Genomic DNA, 18,382 nt, shown 5'->3' with positions numbered 1-18,382 from the left:
TTGTGTCAGAAGACCCTCGGCTGCTTCATCACTGATCGAGACACACAAATTTGTGAATCCCTACCTTAAAGGGTTGTCCCATGAACAAAACACATTTTAATCAAAAGATCATAGAATAATAAGTTACATAATTGGATGTGTTAAAAAAAAGTTCCTGTGCTGAGATTATCTTATAAATGTGCCCCTGCTATATCCTGCGAAATGGCTATGTCTGACCATGCAGAGCTGCTCCAGTTCATGGTCTGCACATACCACAGCTTTTGACCAAGGGGAAGCATAATTCAATTATGACAAGTATACAGATAAAACAGCAGGGACTCACAGCTGCTTCATTCCGAGGTAACACATTTCCCTGCCTGTTTTATCACAGGAGTGAGTGTTTCTTCTCCTGCCTTTTGAGCGCACCATAAATCAAGTCAGTGACCTAGAGACTCCAGCGGCAGTAGAACTTATGCCTCAATTAATGTATTTATGATGCGTTCTCAGGGCTGGGGAAGTGGCAGAAACACTCACTCCTGTGATAACAGACAGGGAAATGCATTATCTCAGAAAACAGCAATTTCAAGCTCTTGCTGTTTTGTCTGTGATATTCTCTTATAATAAGTGACTTATGTACCATCCTCCCTAGCCAGGAGTTGAAATATGTGCCGACCTTGAACTGGAGCAGCTCTCCATGATCAGACACGACCATTACACAGTACATAGCAGGGGCACATTTATAAGATTATCTCAGCACAGGAACATTTTTTCCAACACATCCAATTGTGGAACTTCTTTTCTCCATTGGGGGACACAGGACCATGGGTGTTATGCTGCTGCTACTAGGAGGACACTAAGTTAACAGAAATATTAACTCCTCCTCTGCAGTATACACCCCTTCACTGGCTACAATTCAACCAGTTCTTGCTTAGTGTCTGTGGGAGGCACTTGGGTCTGGTTTCAGACCCCAACTTTCTTATTTTAATTTTTAATTTTTTTCTGTAAATTTTTATTTTTTATCCAACGGAGTGAAGGGGGCGACGGATTCCTTTTTTATAGGGTCCGCTCTCCCCCAAACCAGCAACAGGCGAGCACGGCGAGTATACCTCCCCGTCCCTCTCCTGCGACGCCTGGAGCACGCCATATTTTACCAGGGCGATGGTCTCCTCCTTGGTCCCGATCTCCCCCCCCCCCCCCCCCCCCCCCCGCAAGACAGCGAGCACATAGAGCCTGGCTCTAATGTACCTCTCCGGGGGCCGTCAGACAAGGCCCACACCTGATGGCGTTGCACAGAAAGCCCATATGGGCACTACAAGAATGTGGATTCACCACCTTAAAAGGAAGAAGAATATCAGGCCTCTCCATCCCCCATGGGTGCATGGATTGAGTGCGCACTCTCACAGGGACAACCGGAGGCTGTGAGTATATACCCTGTGCTATCCTTGCGGCAGAGATGCGGTCCGGGTCCCTGGGGAGAGGCGCCGTCGGTCGGGGGTCAGCGGTGGTCAGCGGCGCTCCGTCGCGGCCGCCGCCGTGCATCGCCGGGCAGGCCCAGAAATTTAGTCCCCGGTTTTTCAGCCGGAGTAGGCCGCAGTGGGCAGATCCGCCCACGGATCTGGGCTGATGCCGCCACCGATGCCGCCGACCCTGTAGAGCCTAGCCCCCCTGAGTGGGCAGCTTCTCTGTCACGATCTATGGCTTCCCTAGTCAGGGCAATTGACTCCCTCCGTGACCCCCCTTACAGTCAGATCGCGGAGGACTCGGGCGACGGTACGGATCCGTCCACCAGCAGGGTGCGTACTCTGTCACTAAGTACTCGGCGCTCCAGAAAACGTACCCATGTTTCATCCCCTGACCACGGACGAGATGGTTTTTCAGCGTCGGCGAGTTCAGTTTCCCGGTCCCCTTCTCCAGAGAACCTAAACGACTCTGAATATGAGTCCGACGATTCCTTCGTTCAGGATTCCTCCACCTCCCAAGAGACTCGATTCTCTCAATGAAGCAGTCAACAAGACCCTGAAGGTGGACGAGGAATCCGTATCTACGTCTGAACACGTGGTGTCGTTCAAAAAGACTAAACGGATCCAAAGGGTTTTTGTCACTCATCCTGAGTTTAAGGAGATTGTACAAAAACACAGGGACCGTCCCGACAAACGCTTTATGGGTCAAAAGCCCATCGAGGCCAAATACCCTTTTGCTCAGGAACTGATCAAGGATTGTCTGCAGTCCCCCTCAGTGGACCCTGCTGTATCACATCTCGCTTCCAAAACTATCCTATCCCTGTCAGACGGTTCCTCAGTTCGTCAGATTGATTACCTGGCTCGCTCAGTCTTCGAGGCCACAGGAGCCTCTCTCTTCCCATCTTTCGCTGCCTCTTGGGTGGCTAAGGCTATGGTCGCTTGGGCTGAGGTGCTTACCACGACCATCCAAGACAGCAACCTTCCTCCAGAGGCGATCAACCTGGCTAACCAGATAGCCCAGGCTGGGGACTTCGTAGTCAATGCCTCAATAGACGCAGCCAATTGCGCTGCACAGGCAGCCGCAAATGCAATCTCCATTAGAAGAGCGCTGTGGCTCAGGGATTGGCGAGCAGATTCGGCTTCCAAGCGCTCTTTGACATCTCTGCCCTACCAGGCTGGTCGTTTATTTGGAGAAAAATTAGACCAAATAATCTCGGATGCCACCGGGGGAAAAAGTAAATTTCTCCCCCAACAAAAGCCTACCCTGCCGTTTCGATATCAACAACAATCTCGATTCCGGCCTTTTCGTAACAATACCAACTGGTCATCTACATCCTTCTCCTCCGCATCAGGGCGAGGTTCGCGCGGTGACCGAGGTTCCCAGGTCTCTTACAGACCTAACTGGAAGCCCAGACCAAGACCATCTGGGTCTAAGGGATCCTGATCCCTTAGATCCTCTACTCAATGACTCCTTGCAACCTCCGGGGGGCACCAACAAAGTAGGAGGTCGTCTACTTTCGTTCCGTCAAGCCTGGCTCTCGGTCGTCTCCGACGAGTGCGTCAGGGAACTGGTGTCTACCGGGTCCAAAATTGAATTTTCCTCCCCCCACCCCCCCACATGCTTCTTCCAGTCTTGTCCTCCCAAATCGAAGACAACAGCTTTTCTCCAGGCCATACGGGCACTACAAAGGGGCGGAGTCTTCATTCCGGTTCCCCTAGACTAAAGGTTCAAAGGGTTCTACTCGAACCTATTCGTGGTCCCAAAGAAGGACGGATCGCTGCGTCCGATTCTAGACCTAAAACTTCTGAACAAATTTGTCAAAATTCGGCACTTCAGAATGGAATCCCTTCGCTCTGTCGTCGCATCCATGGAAAAATGAGAGTTCCTGGCATCGATAGACATCAAGGGTGCTTACCTCCACATCCCAATCTTTCCTCCTCATCAGCAGTTCCTTCGCTTCGCATTTCGCGGGGAACACTTCCAGTTTGTGGCCTTACCTTTCGGCCTCGCCACCACTCCCAGAGTTTTCACGAAGGTCATGGCGGCTGCCATGGCCATTCTTCATTCCAGGGGAGTGGTGGTACTCCTGTACCTTGACGACCTACTGATAAAAGATCCATCGTATCCAGCCTGCGAAGAGTCCGTCGTTCTCACGGTGGATACTCTTTCTCGCCTGGGCTGGAAGATAAACTTCGAAAAATCCTCTCCTATTCCGGCTCAACGGATCTCCTTTCTTGGAATGACACTGGACACTTCTCGCCATCTGGTCATTCTCCTTCAAGACAAGGCCTTGGCCTTGCAGCAGGGAGCTCAGAGTCTTTCCCGTCCAGTCCCCCACTCCATTCGTTTCAGCATGCGCGTTCTCAGGCAGATGGTAGCAGCCATGGAAGCGGTTCCTTTCGCGCAATTTCACCTCCGTCCCCTACAACATGCGCTGCTGTCGGCGTGGAACGGGAACCCGTCCTCCCTCGACTGCCGTTTCACTCTGTCCCCACAGGTCAGAAGGACCCTCAGGTCGTGGACGCTGAAGTCCTCCCTAAACCAGGGAAGGTCTTTTCTCCCAGTGCGGTGGTTGGTGGTAACCACCGATGCCAGCCTCATGGGCTGGGGGCGGTTTTCAACCATCACACAGCACAAGGGCAGTGGTCCGCTCCAAAGTCTCGCCTTTCCATCAATCTCCTGGAAATACGAGCTATCAGGCTAGCGTTGTCCAGGTTTCACCATCTTCTGGCGGGTCACCCCGTCAGAATCCAGTCCGACAACGCCACAGCTGTGGCGTACATCAACCGTCAAGGAGGAACCCGCAGCAAGACGGCTGTGCTCGAGGTGTCCCACATCCTTCGTTAGGCCGAGTCCAACCATTCGCCCATCTCGGTGATCCACATACCAGGTGTGGAGAATTGGGCTGCGGACTTCCTCAGCCGCCAGGGCCTCGCCTCGGGCGAGTGGTCCCTTCACCTGGAGGTTTTCCAGCAGATTTGTCATCGCTGGGGGACCCCGGATGTGGACCTCATGGCCTCCAGGTTGAACAACAAAGTTACACAGTTCATTGCACGGTCCCTCGACCCATGGGCCATCGGAGTAGACGCCCTGGTCCTGCCGTGGCATCAATACCGCCTCCCGTACATTTTTCCCCCTCTTCCCCTGCTACCAGGGGTCATCAAGAAGATCAGGGCAGAGGGGGTACCAGTGATTCTCGTGGCGCCGGACTGGCCGCGCCGAGCATGGTACGTGGAACTGGTTCAGCTGGTCGCCGACGTCCCCTGGCATCTTCCAGATCATGTGGATCTTCTCTCACAGGGCCCAATTTACCACCAGAACTCAGGGGCCCTGTCTTTGACGGCCTGGCCGTTGAATCCTGGATTCTAGGCCAAGCGGGTTTCACTCCCAAGGTGTCTTCCACCATGATCAAGGCTAGGAAACCTGTGTCCATGCGCAGTTACCACCGTACCTGGCGAATCTTCTTCACATGGTGCGACGCACAAGGGCGATCTCCTCTGGTATTTTCCATTCCTGCCATATTGGACTTTCTCCAATCTGGACTAGAGTCGGGTCTTGCACTTAGCTCTCTCAAGGGTCAGGTTTCGGCATTGTCAGTCTTGTTCCAACGAAAGATTGCCAATAGATTGCCGGTGAAGACTTTTTTTCAGGGAGTTTCCCATGTGGCGCCTCCCTACAAAATGCCTTTGGATCCGTGGGATCTTAATTTAGTCCTCGGAGCTCTTCAGGAGACCCCCTTCGAACCGCTACAGGACATTTCCCTGACCTTCCTCTCCTGGAAGGTAGTTTTCCTAGTGGCCATTACATCCATCAGACGTGTTTCGGAGCTAGCGGCACTCTCCTGCCGACCTCCGTTTCTAATTTTTCACTCGGACAAGGCAGTCTTGAGGACTTCTGCTTTTCTGCCCAAGGTCGTTTCTTCTTTCCACATCAACGAGGAGATTATGCTGCCTTCGTTCTGTCCGGCACAAGTCCATCGCATTGAAAAGGCTCTGCACACTCTTGATGTGGTGAGGGCCCTTCGACGGTACGTCTCTCGGACGGCTCCCTTCCGCACGTCGGATGTCCTATTCGTACTTCCAGAGGGACCAAGGAGGGGTTCTCCCACTTCCAAAGCTACTCTAGCCAAATGGATTCGGTCGGCTATTCAGGAATCCTATCGTGTCAAAGGTGTTCCTATCCCAGCAGGGATCAAGGCCCATTCTACTCGGTCGGTGGGCGCCTCGTGGGCCATTCGGCACCAGGCGTCAGCACAACAGGTCTGCAAGGCTGCGACATGGTCCAGCTTGCACACTTTTACGAAACATTACCACATTCATTCTCTCTCTTCTGCAGACGCCGCCATTGGCAGACGCATTCTGCAATCAGCGGTACCATAGCTGTAAGCCAGTGGTACATGGGGTACTAGCAGCTATGATTGCTCCCCACCCAGGGACTGCTTTGGGACGTCCCATGGTCCTGTGTCCCCCAATGAGGCGTAGGAGAAAAGGAGATTTTTGCGTACTCACCGTAAAATCTTTTTCTCCGAGCCAATCATTGGGGGACACAGCACCCACCCTGTTAGCCTGTTTGGCTTGTTGTTACTTCTTCGGTTTTGACATAGTTTGTCTTTTGTTTAATGCTCCTACTGCTTTACTACTGAACTGGTTGAATTGTAGCCAGTGAAGGGGTGTATACTGCAGAGGAGGAGTTAATCTTTCTGTTAACTTAGTGTCCTCCTAGTGGCAGTAGCATAACACCCATGGTCCTGTGTCCCCCAATGATTGGCTCGGAGAAAAAGATTTTACGGTGAGTACACAAAAATCTCCTTTTTAGTCCAAGATCTATTTATTAAAATGTTCTTTGTTCATGGTACAACCACTTTAGGCTGCATTAAAAGATGCAAACAGCTGATGAAGGAGCATTTGGTCTTTGCCTCCTGATTGCCGTTTACTCATGTAAGAGGGCATTTATTCCAAGTGTGAATAGAAGAGGTCGAGCTCATTATTCTACACAAGAAGGGACCTGTATAACTTAAGAATATTTATATAGTTGATAATAAATGTCTAACTAATGTACTGAAAGCTCAGCTGTGATTTATATCCACCTGCAGAACAGCCTGGTCATTGATACACCGAGAATTCGCAAACAAACCCGGCCCTTTAGCGCTACCAAGGATGAACTCGCAGAGCTTTCTGAAGCAGAAAGTGACGGAGATGATAAACCCAAGCTGCGAAGACCATATGATCGCCTAAATGGATATGGCAGAACTGAGTGCTTTCGAGTGGAGAAAAATCTTTTGGTTTATGGGTAAGAATTTCATAGAAAAGCTTCTAATTATAGGAATATGTATTGTCAGAATGATCATTGGATCAAGGTTTAGCGGTTTGTATCCCAAGAGTTGATGATATATGAGTCAAATATTGGTGTCCAAGTGGGTACCAACTCTGACATTGTGGTTTGGCCACAATTCAGGCATATTAATAGAGATAATAGATGTACATATTTAGAATAGGTTATCGCCATGATCTTTGTTGACCATAAACTAAGCAGTGATAAAATATAACCCCACATTAGTATTATTGACGTCGTCCAGGATCTACAGGCACCACTAAATCCAAACTGGGTTACTCATTGCAGAACGCTATATGTTATTCTGCAACTCGGAAAAAGCACAGCTGAGCTTTGGGTGGTTACCTATAACTTTTTCCCACCCAACACTCTGATTATACATAAAGAAAACCCCGTTCTCAGGAATACCAGAAAGGAGCTGGCGTGAGCCACCCAGTGGACTCTTCTACCTGGGCTTACAAAGTAGTTTGTATCGGGCTAAGCCTTATGCTAGCAAATGTTCTTTAGTAACTGGACATTTGCTCTTGTTGTTCTTTTAATTGCAAATAGATAGGTTTTGTCCAGGTACTGAGATCCCAACAATCACTCTGAAACCCCCAGAGAGATGCAAAGCTCAGAAGACAGGAGCCCACTACTCGGAAGACCGGAGCCCACAGTTCAGATGACAAGAGCTCACAGCTTTGAAGACGGGAGGTCTTAGCTTAGAAGACGGGAGCGCGCAGCTCAGAAGACAGGAGCTCGCAGCTCAGAAGACAGGAGCCCACAGCTCAGAAGACAGGAGCTCAGAAGACAGGAGCCCATAGCTCAGAAGACTGGAGCCCACAGCTCAGAAGACAGGAGTGGTGAGCTCACAAGACCGGAGCACATAGCTTAAAAGACAGGAGCGCACAGCTTAGAAGACAGGAGCGCACAGCTTAGAAGACAGGAGCTTGCAGCTCAGAAGACAGGAGCGCACAGCTTAGAAGATAGGAGCTCGCAGCTCAGAAGACAGGAGCCCACAGCTTAGAAGACAGGAGCCCACAGCTCAGAAGACAGGAGTGGTTAGATCGGAAGACAGGAGCGCACAGCTCAGAAGATGGGAGTGGTTAGCTCGGAAGACAGGAGTGCACAGCTTAGAAGACAGGAGCGCACAGCTTAGAAGACAGGAGCGCGCAGCTCAGAAGACAGTAGCCCACAACTCGGAAGACAGGAGTGCTTAGCTCAGAAGACGGGAGTGCGCCGCTCAGAAGACTGGAGCGTGCAGCTCAGAAGACAGTAGCCCACAACTCGGAAGACGGGAGCGCACAGCTCAGAAGACGGGAGTGCTTAGCTCGGAAGACGGGAGTGTGCAACTCAGAAGACTATAGCCCACAACTCGGAAGACATGTACGCGGCTCAGAAGACAAGAGTGCACATCTCCTGCCTCAGAGGACACACAGATTGAGGTTCAGATGCAGTAGAAAACTTGTGCTTTCTTCTGCAGGCAATTTACAGTCTGTGTATGTGTGTCCCTAACTCTTAAACTGTGCACCTCATGGGACGTTTTTGGGTGCTCATTGGGGATTTCAGGATCTGGAACCCAACCGATCTGCTTGCAATTAAAAGGAGAACAAGATATAAAATACAGCAAGCTTTTAACTCATTAAGCGATTATCAAGTGATTGATGGTAGGGACATTTCACATGTGCTCTGCACCATAGAAAACTCACATAAATAGTGGGACACCAGGACTTTTCCATCCACTGTGAGGAATAACAATCCTACTCCTGAGGGTCCAGACCCTGTAGCTGGGGCTGTGGAAATTACATCTACAGATGATGGCACTGGAACAGCGCAGGTCATTATGGGATGTAAGCCGAAATACAGTGCAGTCAGATTACGTTTCTTTTGGGATGGTGCCATAGCTGGCAGCAGGGCAAGAGACAATTAACCAATATTGTGGCCTTCTACTGTCTGCGGTTCATTCTAGGTGGGGACGATGGAGAGACATATTATCACATGGCCGCTTCAAGAGACAGCTGAATGAGCAGGATGTGGAGATCATCTGCCGAGCGTTGCTGGCCTACTGCCTGGTGCACTACCGAGGAGATGAGAAGATCAAGAGCTTCGTGTGGGACCTCATCACTCCTACAGAAGATGGGCGGACGCGGGAGCTTCAAAACCATCTTGGTATGTTACACTTTTCTATTTCCTACATCGTTGCTGAGAGGTTAAAATTTAAAAAATCCAAAACGTAATCCTGTTTATATTAAGTCCCAGGTTGTCCATGCAAATCTATAAGTTCTGGGAGTAGTGTTGAAATTCTCCATGTTTTGTGGTGGATGTGTTGCTCGTTTCTGCCTGGAAATTGGAAATATGACATATTGGTGAAGAATAAATCCCCATCATTTAACAATCTCTGCTTTTGATGGAACTTTTGAAGGACACAGTGACATTTGTTTCCATTCTGGTTTACATATTTGAAGATTACTATTCAGTATACTTTACAAAACCATGAATAATATTATCTATGTGATGGCTGCCACATTCTCCAGAAAATGGAGATCATTAATATTAATGCTAATCAATACATGTTCCTCTGTCATGGCCTCGCTATCTCCACTAGGTAGGTGTATAATAATAGTATTCCAGTTATTAGGATCGGGAATTAAGATTTTGCATTAAAGGGGTTGCCCACCTTTGGGGTCATTTTTTGTTTCTCACTTAAATGTATGAATTTGGTGCTAAATATCATTTTTACGATCGGGTTTCATTAAAAATTTTGCAGCATTTTGCTTTTACAGGATCTATTGCTATTCTCCGCAAATACAACTTTGATGTGGTCTGTGGTCATAAATGAGTTCGTAAAGGCAAAACGAGGAAAAAATTTTAATGGAACCCAATTGGAAAAATGATTTTTAGCCCCAAATAGATACATTTAAGTAAGAAAATGTAATAGTATTTAATAGTCCCCTTAGGGAACTTGAAGCTGTGATCGTCTAATCGCTTGTGCTACCCAAAGCAGGGCTTCAGCACTGTTGTGTATCGCAGAAATCATCCTATGTACCCCTGGCTTAGGCTGGCTTTCACAGGAGGATTGTAATGACAGGCACGCGGGTCATCAGCAGACACCAGGCTGTCATAACAACCCATCAGCGGCACGCGATGACGTCACGCGATCACGTCACGCGTGGAACAACGCTCAGTGATTCACATTGGGACTTAACACGTTGACCGCCACAAACAGAGCTCCACCTGCGGCTGTTAAAGGTACAAGTGGAGTACGTCACAGCCCGATACATCCAACCAACACCCCATGAAATCGAGTAGATCTTCTGTTGTGAGAGTCTAGAGCCCCCATTGGGTCAGGGTTAGTAATCTATGACGCTATGAACCAACATGTCTTCCCACCTGCACGATGGGAGGTATAGCGTTACAACACTTAGTGTCGCAGGCTGCTGAATCCTGTTTTATGTAGTCACCCCGCCCCATCAAAGCAATTGGTTTGGCTATCGTACATCCGATGTCTGCTGTATGTGTACAATGCCCGCTGCCGTATGTAGGTGAGTGGGCCTGCACATTATAAGCAATGTAGATGTTGTGTAGCTCTACCATTGGGAGTGCTGTAGGAGCTGTTGTGTGTTTCCTACAATCTCATTTTCTGTCTTTTTTTCTGATTCGAGCCTGAGTTTCCAACTGTGTGGTACCCCAGAGCTTCATTCACAGTTCTGCAGGCTTCATACTTGCCTTCACCCAAGAGGGCAGCTCTGCTCTAAGTATTTTTACCTAAATCACAAGCTGTAATAGCATTTATTTTCTATTCCGATGTCTGCGTCTCTCTAGGATTATCCGCTCCTGTACCGAGAGGTAGAAAGGGGAAGAAGGTGAAGACTCAGGCCAGCACGTTTGACATCCACAAGGCTGAATGGTTACGAAAGTACAACCCAGAACATCTTCTACAAGATGACGGCTATAAGAAGCACTTAAAGCATCACTGTAACAAGTAAGAGATGGCGTCATTGTCTCCTAGAAGTCACTTGTGTAATTCTCGCGTGTCGTTGTCATGCCTTCATCTGGTTCCGTCTTCTCGCAGGGTGTTACTTAGGGTGAGAATGTTGTACTATCTCAAGCAGGAAGTGATCGGGGCCCACAGCAAAAGTGTCCTGGAAGGAATGGATGTCAGGTATCGCTAAATAAGAGCTTCCTTATCTTATTGCCATTTATTGACTCCTCTGGATTTATGTTTTTATATCTTTTTTTTCTTCTTCTTTAGTGAAATTGATTTATGGATTCCTGAGCCTGATCACTCAGAGTTACCGGTGGGTTGGTGGGACGCAGATGCCGACAAGTCACTTTTGATTGGAGTCTACAAGCACGGTGAGTAGAGCACCCCCTGAGGTAGGGTGTGTGCTCCCAATCTCTGCCGCCATCTTGCCATACCCATCCACATTGTCATTGTAAAAATCATTCCAATACAAAGCATTCGCTTCTCATCTAACATTTGAGCCAAGGTCACGTCATTTACAACCGTGTCCTCAGAATGATGACGGTCAGGGACACACCACTCAATTACAGCTATAAGGGCCTAGTGAGACAGCATGTAACTGGGAATGCAATGCTCGGACTGGCTGGCGGCTCTCCCGAGCATGACAGCTACATAGAAAAGTATGAAGCGGTCACGCTCTGGTGGGGAGAGCTGCCAGCCAGTCCGAGCATTGCGTTCCAATCTCGATCTGATTTATTCGGCCACCTGACTTTGCCTTTATAAACATCTATGCTTACATTAACGGTTGTCACAGTTGAGAATTGATCCTCCATTATTATCACACTGATGGCAATTATTCGTTACGCAGATGCCAATGGTGTAGGTAATGATTGCAGAAAGTAGAAAATATTACTTATGCACAGCTCTTTTTTTAATCTCTGCAGGGTATGAAAAGTACAACACAATCCGGGCGGACCCCACTCTTTGTTTTCTTGAACGAGCTGGAAAGCCCGATGAAAAAGCTGTAGCAGCAGAACAGAGAGCCAACGATTACATAGACGGGTGAGTTACAAGCGCCACAGTCGGTACGTAGTGACTCTGCTGCTGGACCGCCATGGAGGAAGAGTCATCGATTATTTTATGTCCTACAGGGATGTGGAAGATCCGGAGTACAAGCCTGCCCCCGCACTGTTCAAGGATGACCTGGAAGTAAGACCGCCAAATGTTTCACTTGCGGACTTAAAGGGATTGTCTCACCATTCTTTACCTCTTAAGGGCATTACTCTGTTTGTATATGGCAGAGAGAGCCATTTTAACCCTTTTAATAACCAGGGATTTTTTTTTTTTCATTTTTGCGCTTTTGCTTCTTTTTCTCTACCCCTTATTCTAAGAGCTATAGATTTTTTATTATTATCATTATTATTATTCCATCGACACAGCCATATTAATTCCTTTTTTTGCAGAATTGTAGAATTGAATGACATCATTTATTTTACCATACAAAATTCTAGAAAAATATGGAATTCCAATTATGATGAAATTGCAAAAAAACAAAACAAAACACAAGTTCACCATTGTATGTGTGCATGTTATCTTGTCCTCCCTGCAGGATGATGCATCCTCTCCCGGTGACCTGGTGATAGCAGACGGAGGTAAGAAATTGCTGCCTGTATTTTCCCTAAAGGTAATGGTAAATTCTAACCAAAATAGTCTTCTGCCCGCCTTCTTTGAAGGACTATTCAGTTTTAAGAAAGTTGTCATGCATCATTGAAAAGGAAACCGTATTAACCCTTTTACAGTCGTAGCCGAAAGTGTTGGCACCCTTGTAATTGTTCCAGAAAATGAAGTATTTCTCCCAGAAAATGATTGCAATTACACATGTTTTGTTATTCACATGTTTTTACTTCCTGCGTATTGAAACAACACAAGAAAACTGAGAAAGAAAGCAAATTGGAGATAATTTTGGACAAAATTGTTGGCACCTTTCCAAAATTGTGAGTAAACAAGTTTGTTTCAAGCAGGTGATGCTTGTTCAAACTCACCTGTGGCAAGTAACAGGTGTGAGCAATATGAAAATCACAGAAGAAGCCAGATAAAAAGGAGAGAAGTTGACTCTGCATTGTGTGTGCTACGCTAAGCACAGAGAACAGAAAGAGGAGAACAGAACTGTCTGAGGACTTGAAAGCCAAAATTGTTGAACAATATCAACAATCTCAAGGTTACAAGTCCATCTCCAGTGATCTTGATGTTCCTTTGTCCACGGTGTGCAACATAATCAAGAAGTTGTTCTGGAAGAATTTCAAGGGTGCCAACGCTTTCGGCCATAAAATGAGTGCAATTTTAGAATGCTGGATGTGGTGGAGATAAATCTTATGGAAATCTCTTAATTTTTCTCATCTTGTTTTACCAGATGGGCAGGTGTTGGAGGGGGACAAAAGCTACTGGCCTACACAGTCCGCACTCACCACCCGGCTACGGCGACTTATAACAACATGCCAGCGCACCACCAAATTTAGACAGGTTCAACAAATCCCACCCATGTTTCCTGTTCACACCCCCGTGACACAAACACTGTATGAAGATGTTTCCCTGAATCCAAAAGTAGCCGCAAAAATTGAAAGGCAGCAAAGGTTGGTGAAGTATTCCGTCTGTGATTAATGTATATGAGATCCACATTTCTACCCAGACATCCGATATTTTAGGCAGAGGTCTGTTAACCCCTTAATGACAGCTAATACGCCTTTTAACTGACCTGATATATAAGAGAATAGCCTCCCCATACAGGTGACAATCCAGCAGCTGTCGGCTGTACACTATAGCTGACAACTTGCTGTATCAGCCACGATCAGTTTTTGCACCGTCCAAATCTGTTTAACCCCTTAGATGCTGCTGTCAATAGTGACTACATCATTATAAATGGTTAACAGAGCGTGGGGGCTTCCTCTTTATCCCAATTGGTGCCCTCAGATCATGATTGTGTGGTCCTGATGTTTGCCATGGCACTTCAAGACCAAATTGTGGCCTTAGAGTCTGACAGCTGTAGTAATCTGTTTAGAAGTTAGAGACATTTAGGTGGTAAAGATGCACATTTTCATTTCTGTCATGCCACTTTGCATTAATTCCTGAAAAGCACCTGAAGGGTTAATAAACTACCTGACAGCCGTTTTCAATATGTAAGGAGGTGCTGTTTTTAAAATGGTATCACTTTTGGGGGTTTCCCAATATATAGGACCCCTAAAGGCACTTCAAATATGGATAAGTCCTAAAAAAAGTAAATGTTGTAAATTTCCTTGAAAAAATGAAAAATTACTGCTACATTTTTAAACCTCCTAAAATGCTAATAAAATAAAATAACGTTTTACAAATAGTGCTGATGTAAAGCAGACATGAGGGAAATTTTATTTTTTAATATTTTGCTGTGGTATGACTATCTGGATTAAAGGGATAATCATTCAAATTTTGAAAATTGCTATTTTTTTAACATTTTTCTCACATTTCTGATATTTTTTATAAATAAACACAAAACATATCGACCTAAATTTATTATTATCATAAAGTATATTGTGTCCCGAAAAAACAATCTCAAAATCACTGGGATTTGTTCAAGCGTTCCAGAGTTATTACTACATAAAGTAAGACTGGTCAGATTTGAAAAATTTGGCTCCGTCACTAAGGGGTTAAGGTTGATTTCTATTCAGAATTATACTGATTATTTTTAGACAAAGCTGGAACAGATCCCGGAGGTGCAGAAAATGGATATTTACCTAAAAATGAACTGCCATAAAATGCTAAATAGAAACGAGGCCTAAGGGTGAATGAATAGGGAATATTCTTCAGACTGAATAGCTTTTGACTTGTGTTTGAGACGTGCCAGAAAATGTTATTAGTTGGGCTTGCTGATCTCTAGCGCAGAGAAACCAAGCCTAGAGCTCCTTCATATACCGAAAGCTAGGTCACAGACATTTCTGCAGTCAAGTTCCTCTCAGTTCTGGACACAGATTGTAAACTTCTGACATGTCCGTTCCACGTAAGAAAGTTGCTAAAGATCACAATGCTACTTAAAAGGGTATTCTCAACTTCTTATGTTTCTTTCAATTAGACAGTTTGAAAATAAGCAAGTTTGGCGTTTTCTTGCTTTTTCTGCCTGAGCTTTTATTGTGTGTACAGCTCATTTCCATGGAACCCAGCCTCTGGTGCCTGGCCAAGAGTACAGTAGCTACAGTCCAGGAGAGTGGTTAACTCCTAATCTCCCACTCATCTCTCTACAGCCCATTGATTTGTATACAGCAGTTATCTGCTCACCTCCCTCTCATGCAGCATCACCAGCCACAGCTTTCAGAGCAGGTCTCCTAATCACTGCTCTCTCTGTCCTGAGATGTGTGCTTGTCCAAAGGCCTTATTATTATGTTTACACAAAGAGATAATAACTGTTTAGACTTAGAATGTGTTACAGCAGAACTTGTGCTGAGCTTTATAGCTCTACTAATACTACAGTTCTGTTCACCATATCTGCCACTCAAGGAGGAGATAACACCCTGCCAAAGACCAGGAAGCGAGGAGACTGCACTGCTCTTAGCTGCTCAAGAGACAACTCAAGGAAACCCCTTTATGGCCCGCATACACATTAGACTAATGTCGTCTGATATCGGCAGGCCTGGCCAAATCTTCCCTGACAGATCTCGGACTGCCAATCCTCTTGTTCATGGTGAAATGAGCAGAGGAATCTCCCACTAATGTATTCTGGCAGTGGCTCTCTCGTAGAGAAGACTGGAGTGCTCGGCCAAGGAGTTAAAGAGATAGTTATGGCTGAACGATGCTCGGCTGGCAGCTGTCTATTAGTAATGCTTAGCTTTCGTTTTTTGTATGGTAGTTGTTGGTAAAGCAGAAGATGGCCGACTATTATGCAAGTCTGTTGGCCATCCACCACTTAGAGCTGCAGTGCTAACCAGTACCTTAGCAGCTTCATTGTAGTAAAGGCTTCTGATATAAGATTTCAGAAATGTTCTGTAAGTAGTGAAACCTAAATTAGAAATGAACCAAAGTAAAAGATTTAGAAACTGAGCGGCACCAGGTGGGTTAATCTTCACAGGCTATTCATTAAGCGTGAACAAGCAGACTTGAAACACTTTCAGTAAATGCAAACATGGGTGGTGCTCTATTAATGTTCAGAGAGAAAAAGACTTCACTTATAGCAACCAATGTAACAGATATGGCACTCACCCCGAAGATGCTGTGATTAATGTCCTTTATTTGCTACATCCAGCATTTAGACATTCATGGAGAGGCGGTAGGAAACAGCCGTTTCGGGCAAGTGCGCTTGGACCCGTGGAAGCGCACTTGCGCGAAACGGCCGTCGTCCTCACCTGCCTCCCCGCACCTCTCTCTTTCTTTCCTGCCGCCTCTCCATGAATGTCTAAATGCTGGATGTAGCAAATAAAGGACATTAATCACAGCATCTTCGGGGTGAGTGCCATATCTGTTACATTGGTTGCTAAACCTAAATTAGACCCTGCGTCACTTTCAGGGTACCAGAGTGACCCAGAGATTAATCTATTGAGATCTAATTAGTGACAGACGTTAATGTGGACATCTGTCCCTTCCATGATTGTACATACATTCTCTTCTAGATGGACTCGAAGGGAGGAAGCAGACTTTTACCGCGTAGTTTCCACATTCGGGGTGGTGTTTGATCCGGGACGAGGACAGTTTGATTGGACCAAGTTTCGAGCTATGGCAAGACTCCACAAGAAGACAGATGAGAGCCTCGAGAAGTACCTCTATGCCTTTATAGCAATGTGCCGACAGGTGTGCCGATTGCCTTCTAAAGAAGGTGTGTGTTTAGTGTGAGCTCTGGAGACTGTCCTGGGATATTTCTGGAGCTTATTCCTAGATAACTTGAGTTATGGGGGGGGATATTCAAAATAGGATATTATTTCATTTCTGTTGGACTTTTTAGTTATTTTTATGACTTTTCTTGCTCTCATGTTTTTGAGAAATAATATAATGAACCCAATTATTTTTCTCATCAGACCTGGCGGACTCTTCCATCTCCATCCAGCCAATCACAGAGGAGAGAGCCTCCAGAACGCTGTACCGTATTGAGCTCCTGAGGAAGATCCGCGAGCAGGCTATACACCACCCTCAGCTGTTTGAGCGCCTTAAGCTCTGCCAACCAAACCCAGACTTACCAGTGTGGTGGGAGAGCGGTAAACATGATCGAGATCTGCTAATCGGAGCCGCTAAGCATGGTGTAAGCAGAACAGATTATCACATTCTGCGGGATCCAGAACTTTCTTTTATGGCATCTCAGAAAAGCTACAACCAGAATAAAGGAACTCCTTCTACTCCGCTCTCTGCACCACAAAGCCAGTTGCTATTATCTCCATCCCCTCTTACTCCTCAATCTCGGACACAAGACCTAAAAGGGAGTGCCAATGATGAGGTCAAAGGAAAGGATGAAGATGGGAAGGACGAGATTCCTTTACTGGCTGCAGAGCCTATGAAGCTGAAGGTTGAGACAGTAAGCCTCAGTAATGGCCCATTGCTTCTTCCTGGGGAGCATAAGTCAGTGGTGAAGGCTGAGACTGACAGGCGAATGGTGGCAGCAAGGACTGAGCCCCTAACACCCAATCTGACTTCCAAAAAGCCAAGAATTAGCAAGCGAGGGTCTGCCTCCAGTACAGACTCGGATTCTGACTCCAACCGATCTTCTTGCTCATCCAGATCTTCCTCTTCGTCATCGTCCTCTTCTTCTTGCTCTCGGTCAGGATCCAGCTCTTCCTCTTCTTCCTCTTCGTGTTCATCATCATCCTCATCGTCTTCCTCCTCTTCATCTTCATCGTCTTCGTCTGAGGACAGTGAGATTGATGATGGGGATGGACAAAAATGTGGTATGTACGAGTGCTGGGAAGTTATCACTCTCATGTTTTTTTAGTGGTCCGGAATTGTAATCATTTTATCCTAGGTGTAGGGAATGCTCACTGGATGTGCCACCGCTTTGGTGCTCCCTGCTGGGCCTGCAGTAATGTCCTGACAGTTATTTCGATGTCTACGGCAGCCGATCACTGACATCAGTGCTTGCATGCAAATGTCACCGTAATGCCCCGGTCACATGAATGACCGGATCGGCGGAGACCACCAACGTGGTTTCAAATTTAATAGTATTTCTCACGATAAGCCCCAATTTCGTAAAATCCCAGAATAGTGCGTGACGTTACAGACTGGAGCCAGCAGTTGTTTCATTTTCATGTCGTCACATCGACCGCACTGCAGACAATTATTGACGTTTAGAAGCCTTCCCTGAAGTGACGGCACAAGCCACCGAGCTCGATTATTGGCTGCAGCAATGGGTGAAGGGTCTCCTAAAACCCTTTGCCCCGGATAACCTGTTTAAGGTAATGGACACATTTCACATGGAGGAAATGATTCCCACACGTTAGGCCAATTGTATTAACTGCAGTCTTCATTCATTCTGGATCCAATTTTCAGATTTCTCTTCATGGGAGTGTCTCTGCCAGTAATACATGCTGAATGTGAGATGTGTGTCGCCAAGCTACTGAGGTTTTCAGGAGCTAATATACCAGCACATGTTTTATTTAGCAATTATTTTCTCTTCATGTGCTTTTCTGTTCTTGGCTGTCCCCGGTAGTCCCGTAGAGAATGAGTGAA

The 18,382-nt window shown here is 46.5% G+C and overlaps 2 protein-coding genes across 7 annotated transcripts in view; one reads left to right on the top strand and one right to left on the bottom strand.

Annotated features, from left to right (window-relative positions):
* Positions 1–18,382, bottom strand: part of LOC143807039 (uncharacterized) — a 293,401-nt gene that overhangs the window by 32,112 nt on the left and 242,907 nt on the right. The gene's annotated exons all lie outside the window — the stretch shown is intronic.
* Positions 1–18,382, top strand: part of CHD9 (chromodomain helicase DNA binding protein 9) — a 203,831-nt gene that overhangs the window by 159,626 nt on the left and 25,823 nt on the right. For all 6 annotated transcript variants that reach the window (XM_077288200.1, XM_077288199.1, XM_077288202.1 and 3 more), the window contains 11 exons: positions 6,533–6,729; positions 8,720–8,919; positions 10,573–10,732; positions 10,823–10,912; positions 11,003–11,106; positions 11,659–11,776; positions 11,866–11,923; positions 12,324–12,366; positions 13,125–13,344; positions 16,342–16,544; positions 16,744–17,604. In XM_077288200.1, the coding sequence (XP_077144315.1) occupies positions 6,533–6,729; positions 8,720–8,919; positions 10,573–10,732; positions 10,823–10,912; positions 11,003–11,106; positions 11,659–11,776; positions 11,866–11,923; positions 12,324–12,366; positions 13,125–13,344; positions 16,342–16,544; positions 16,744–17,604 (2,254 nt within the window). The remainder of the gene's footprint in view (positions 1–6,532; positions 6,730–8,719; positions 8,920–10,572; positions 10,733–10,822; positions 10,913–11,002; positions 11,107–11,658; positions 11,777–11,865; positions 11,924–12,323; positions 12,367–13,124; positions 13,345–16,341; positions 16,545–16,743; positions 17,605–18,382) is intronic.

Source organism: Ranitomeya variabilis, chromosome 2, assembly GCF_051348905.1.
Source record: "Ranitomeya variabilis isolate aRanVar5 chromosome 2, aRanVar5.hap1, whole genome shotgun sequence".
NCBI lineage: Eukaryota > Metazoa > Chordata > Amphibia > Anura > Dendrobatidae > Ranitomeya > Ranitomeya variabilis.
The sequence above is the reverse complement of the archived record's forward strand: the minus strand, read 5'-3'. Positions and strand labels throughout refer to the sequence as shown.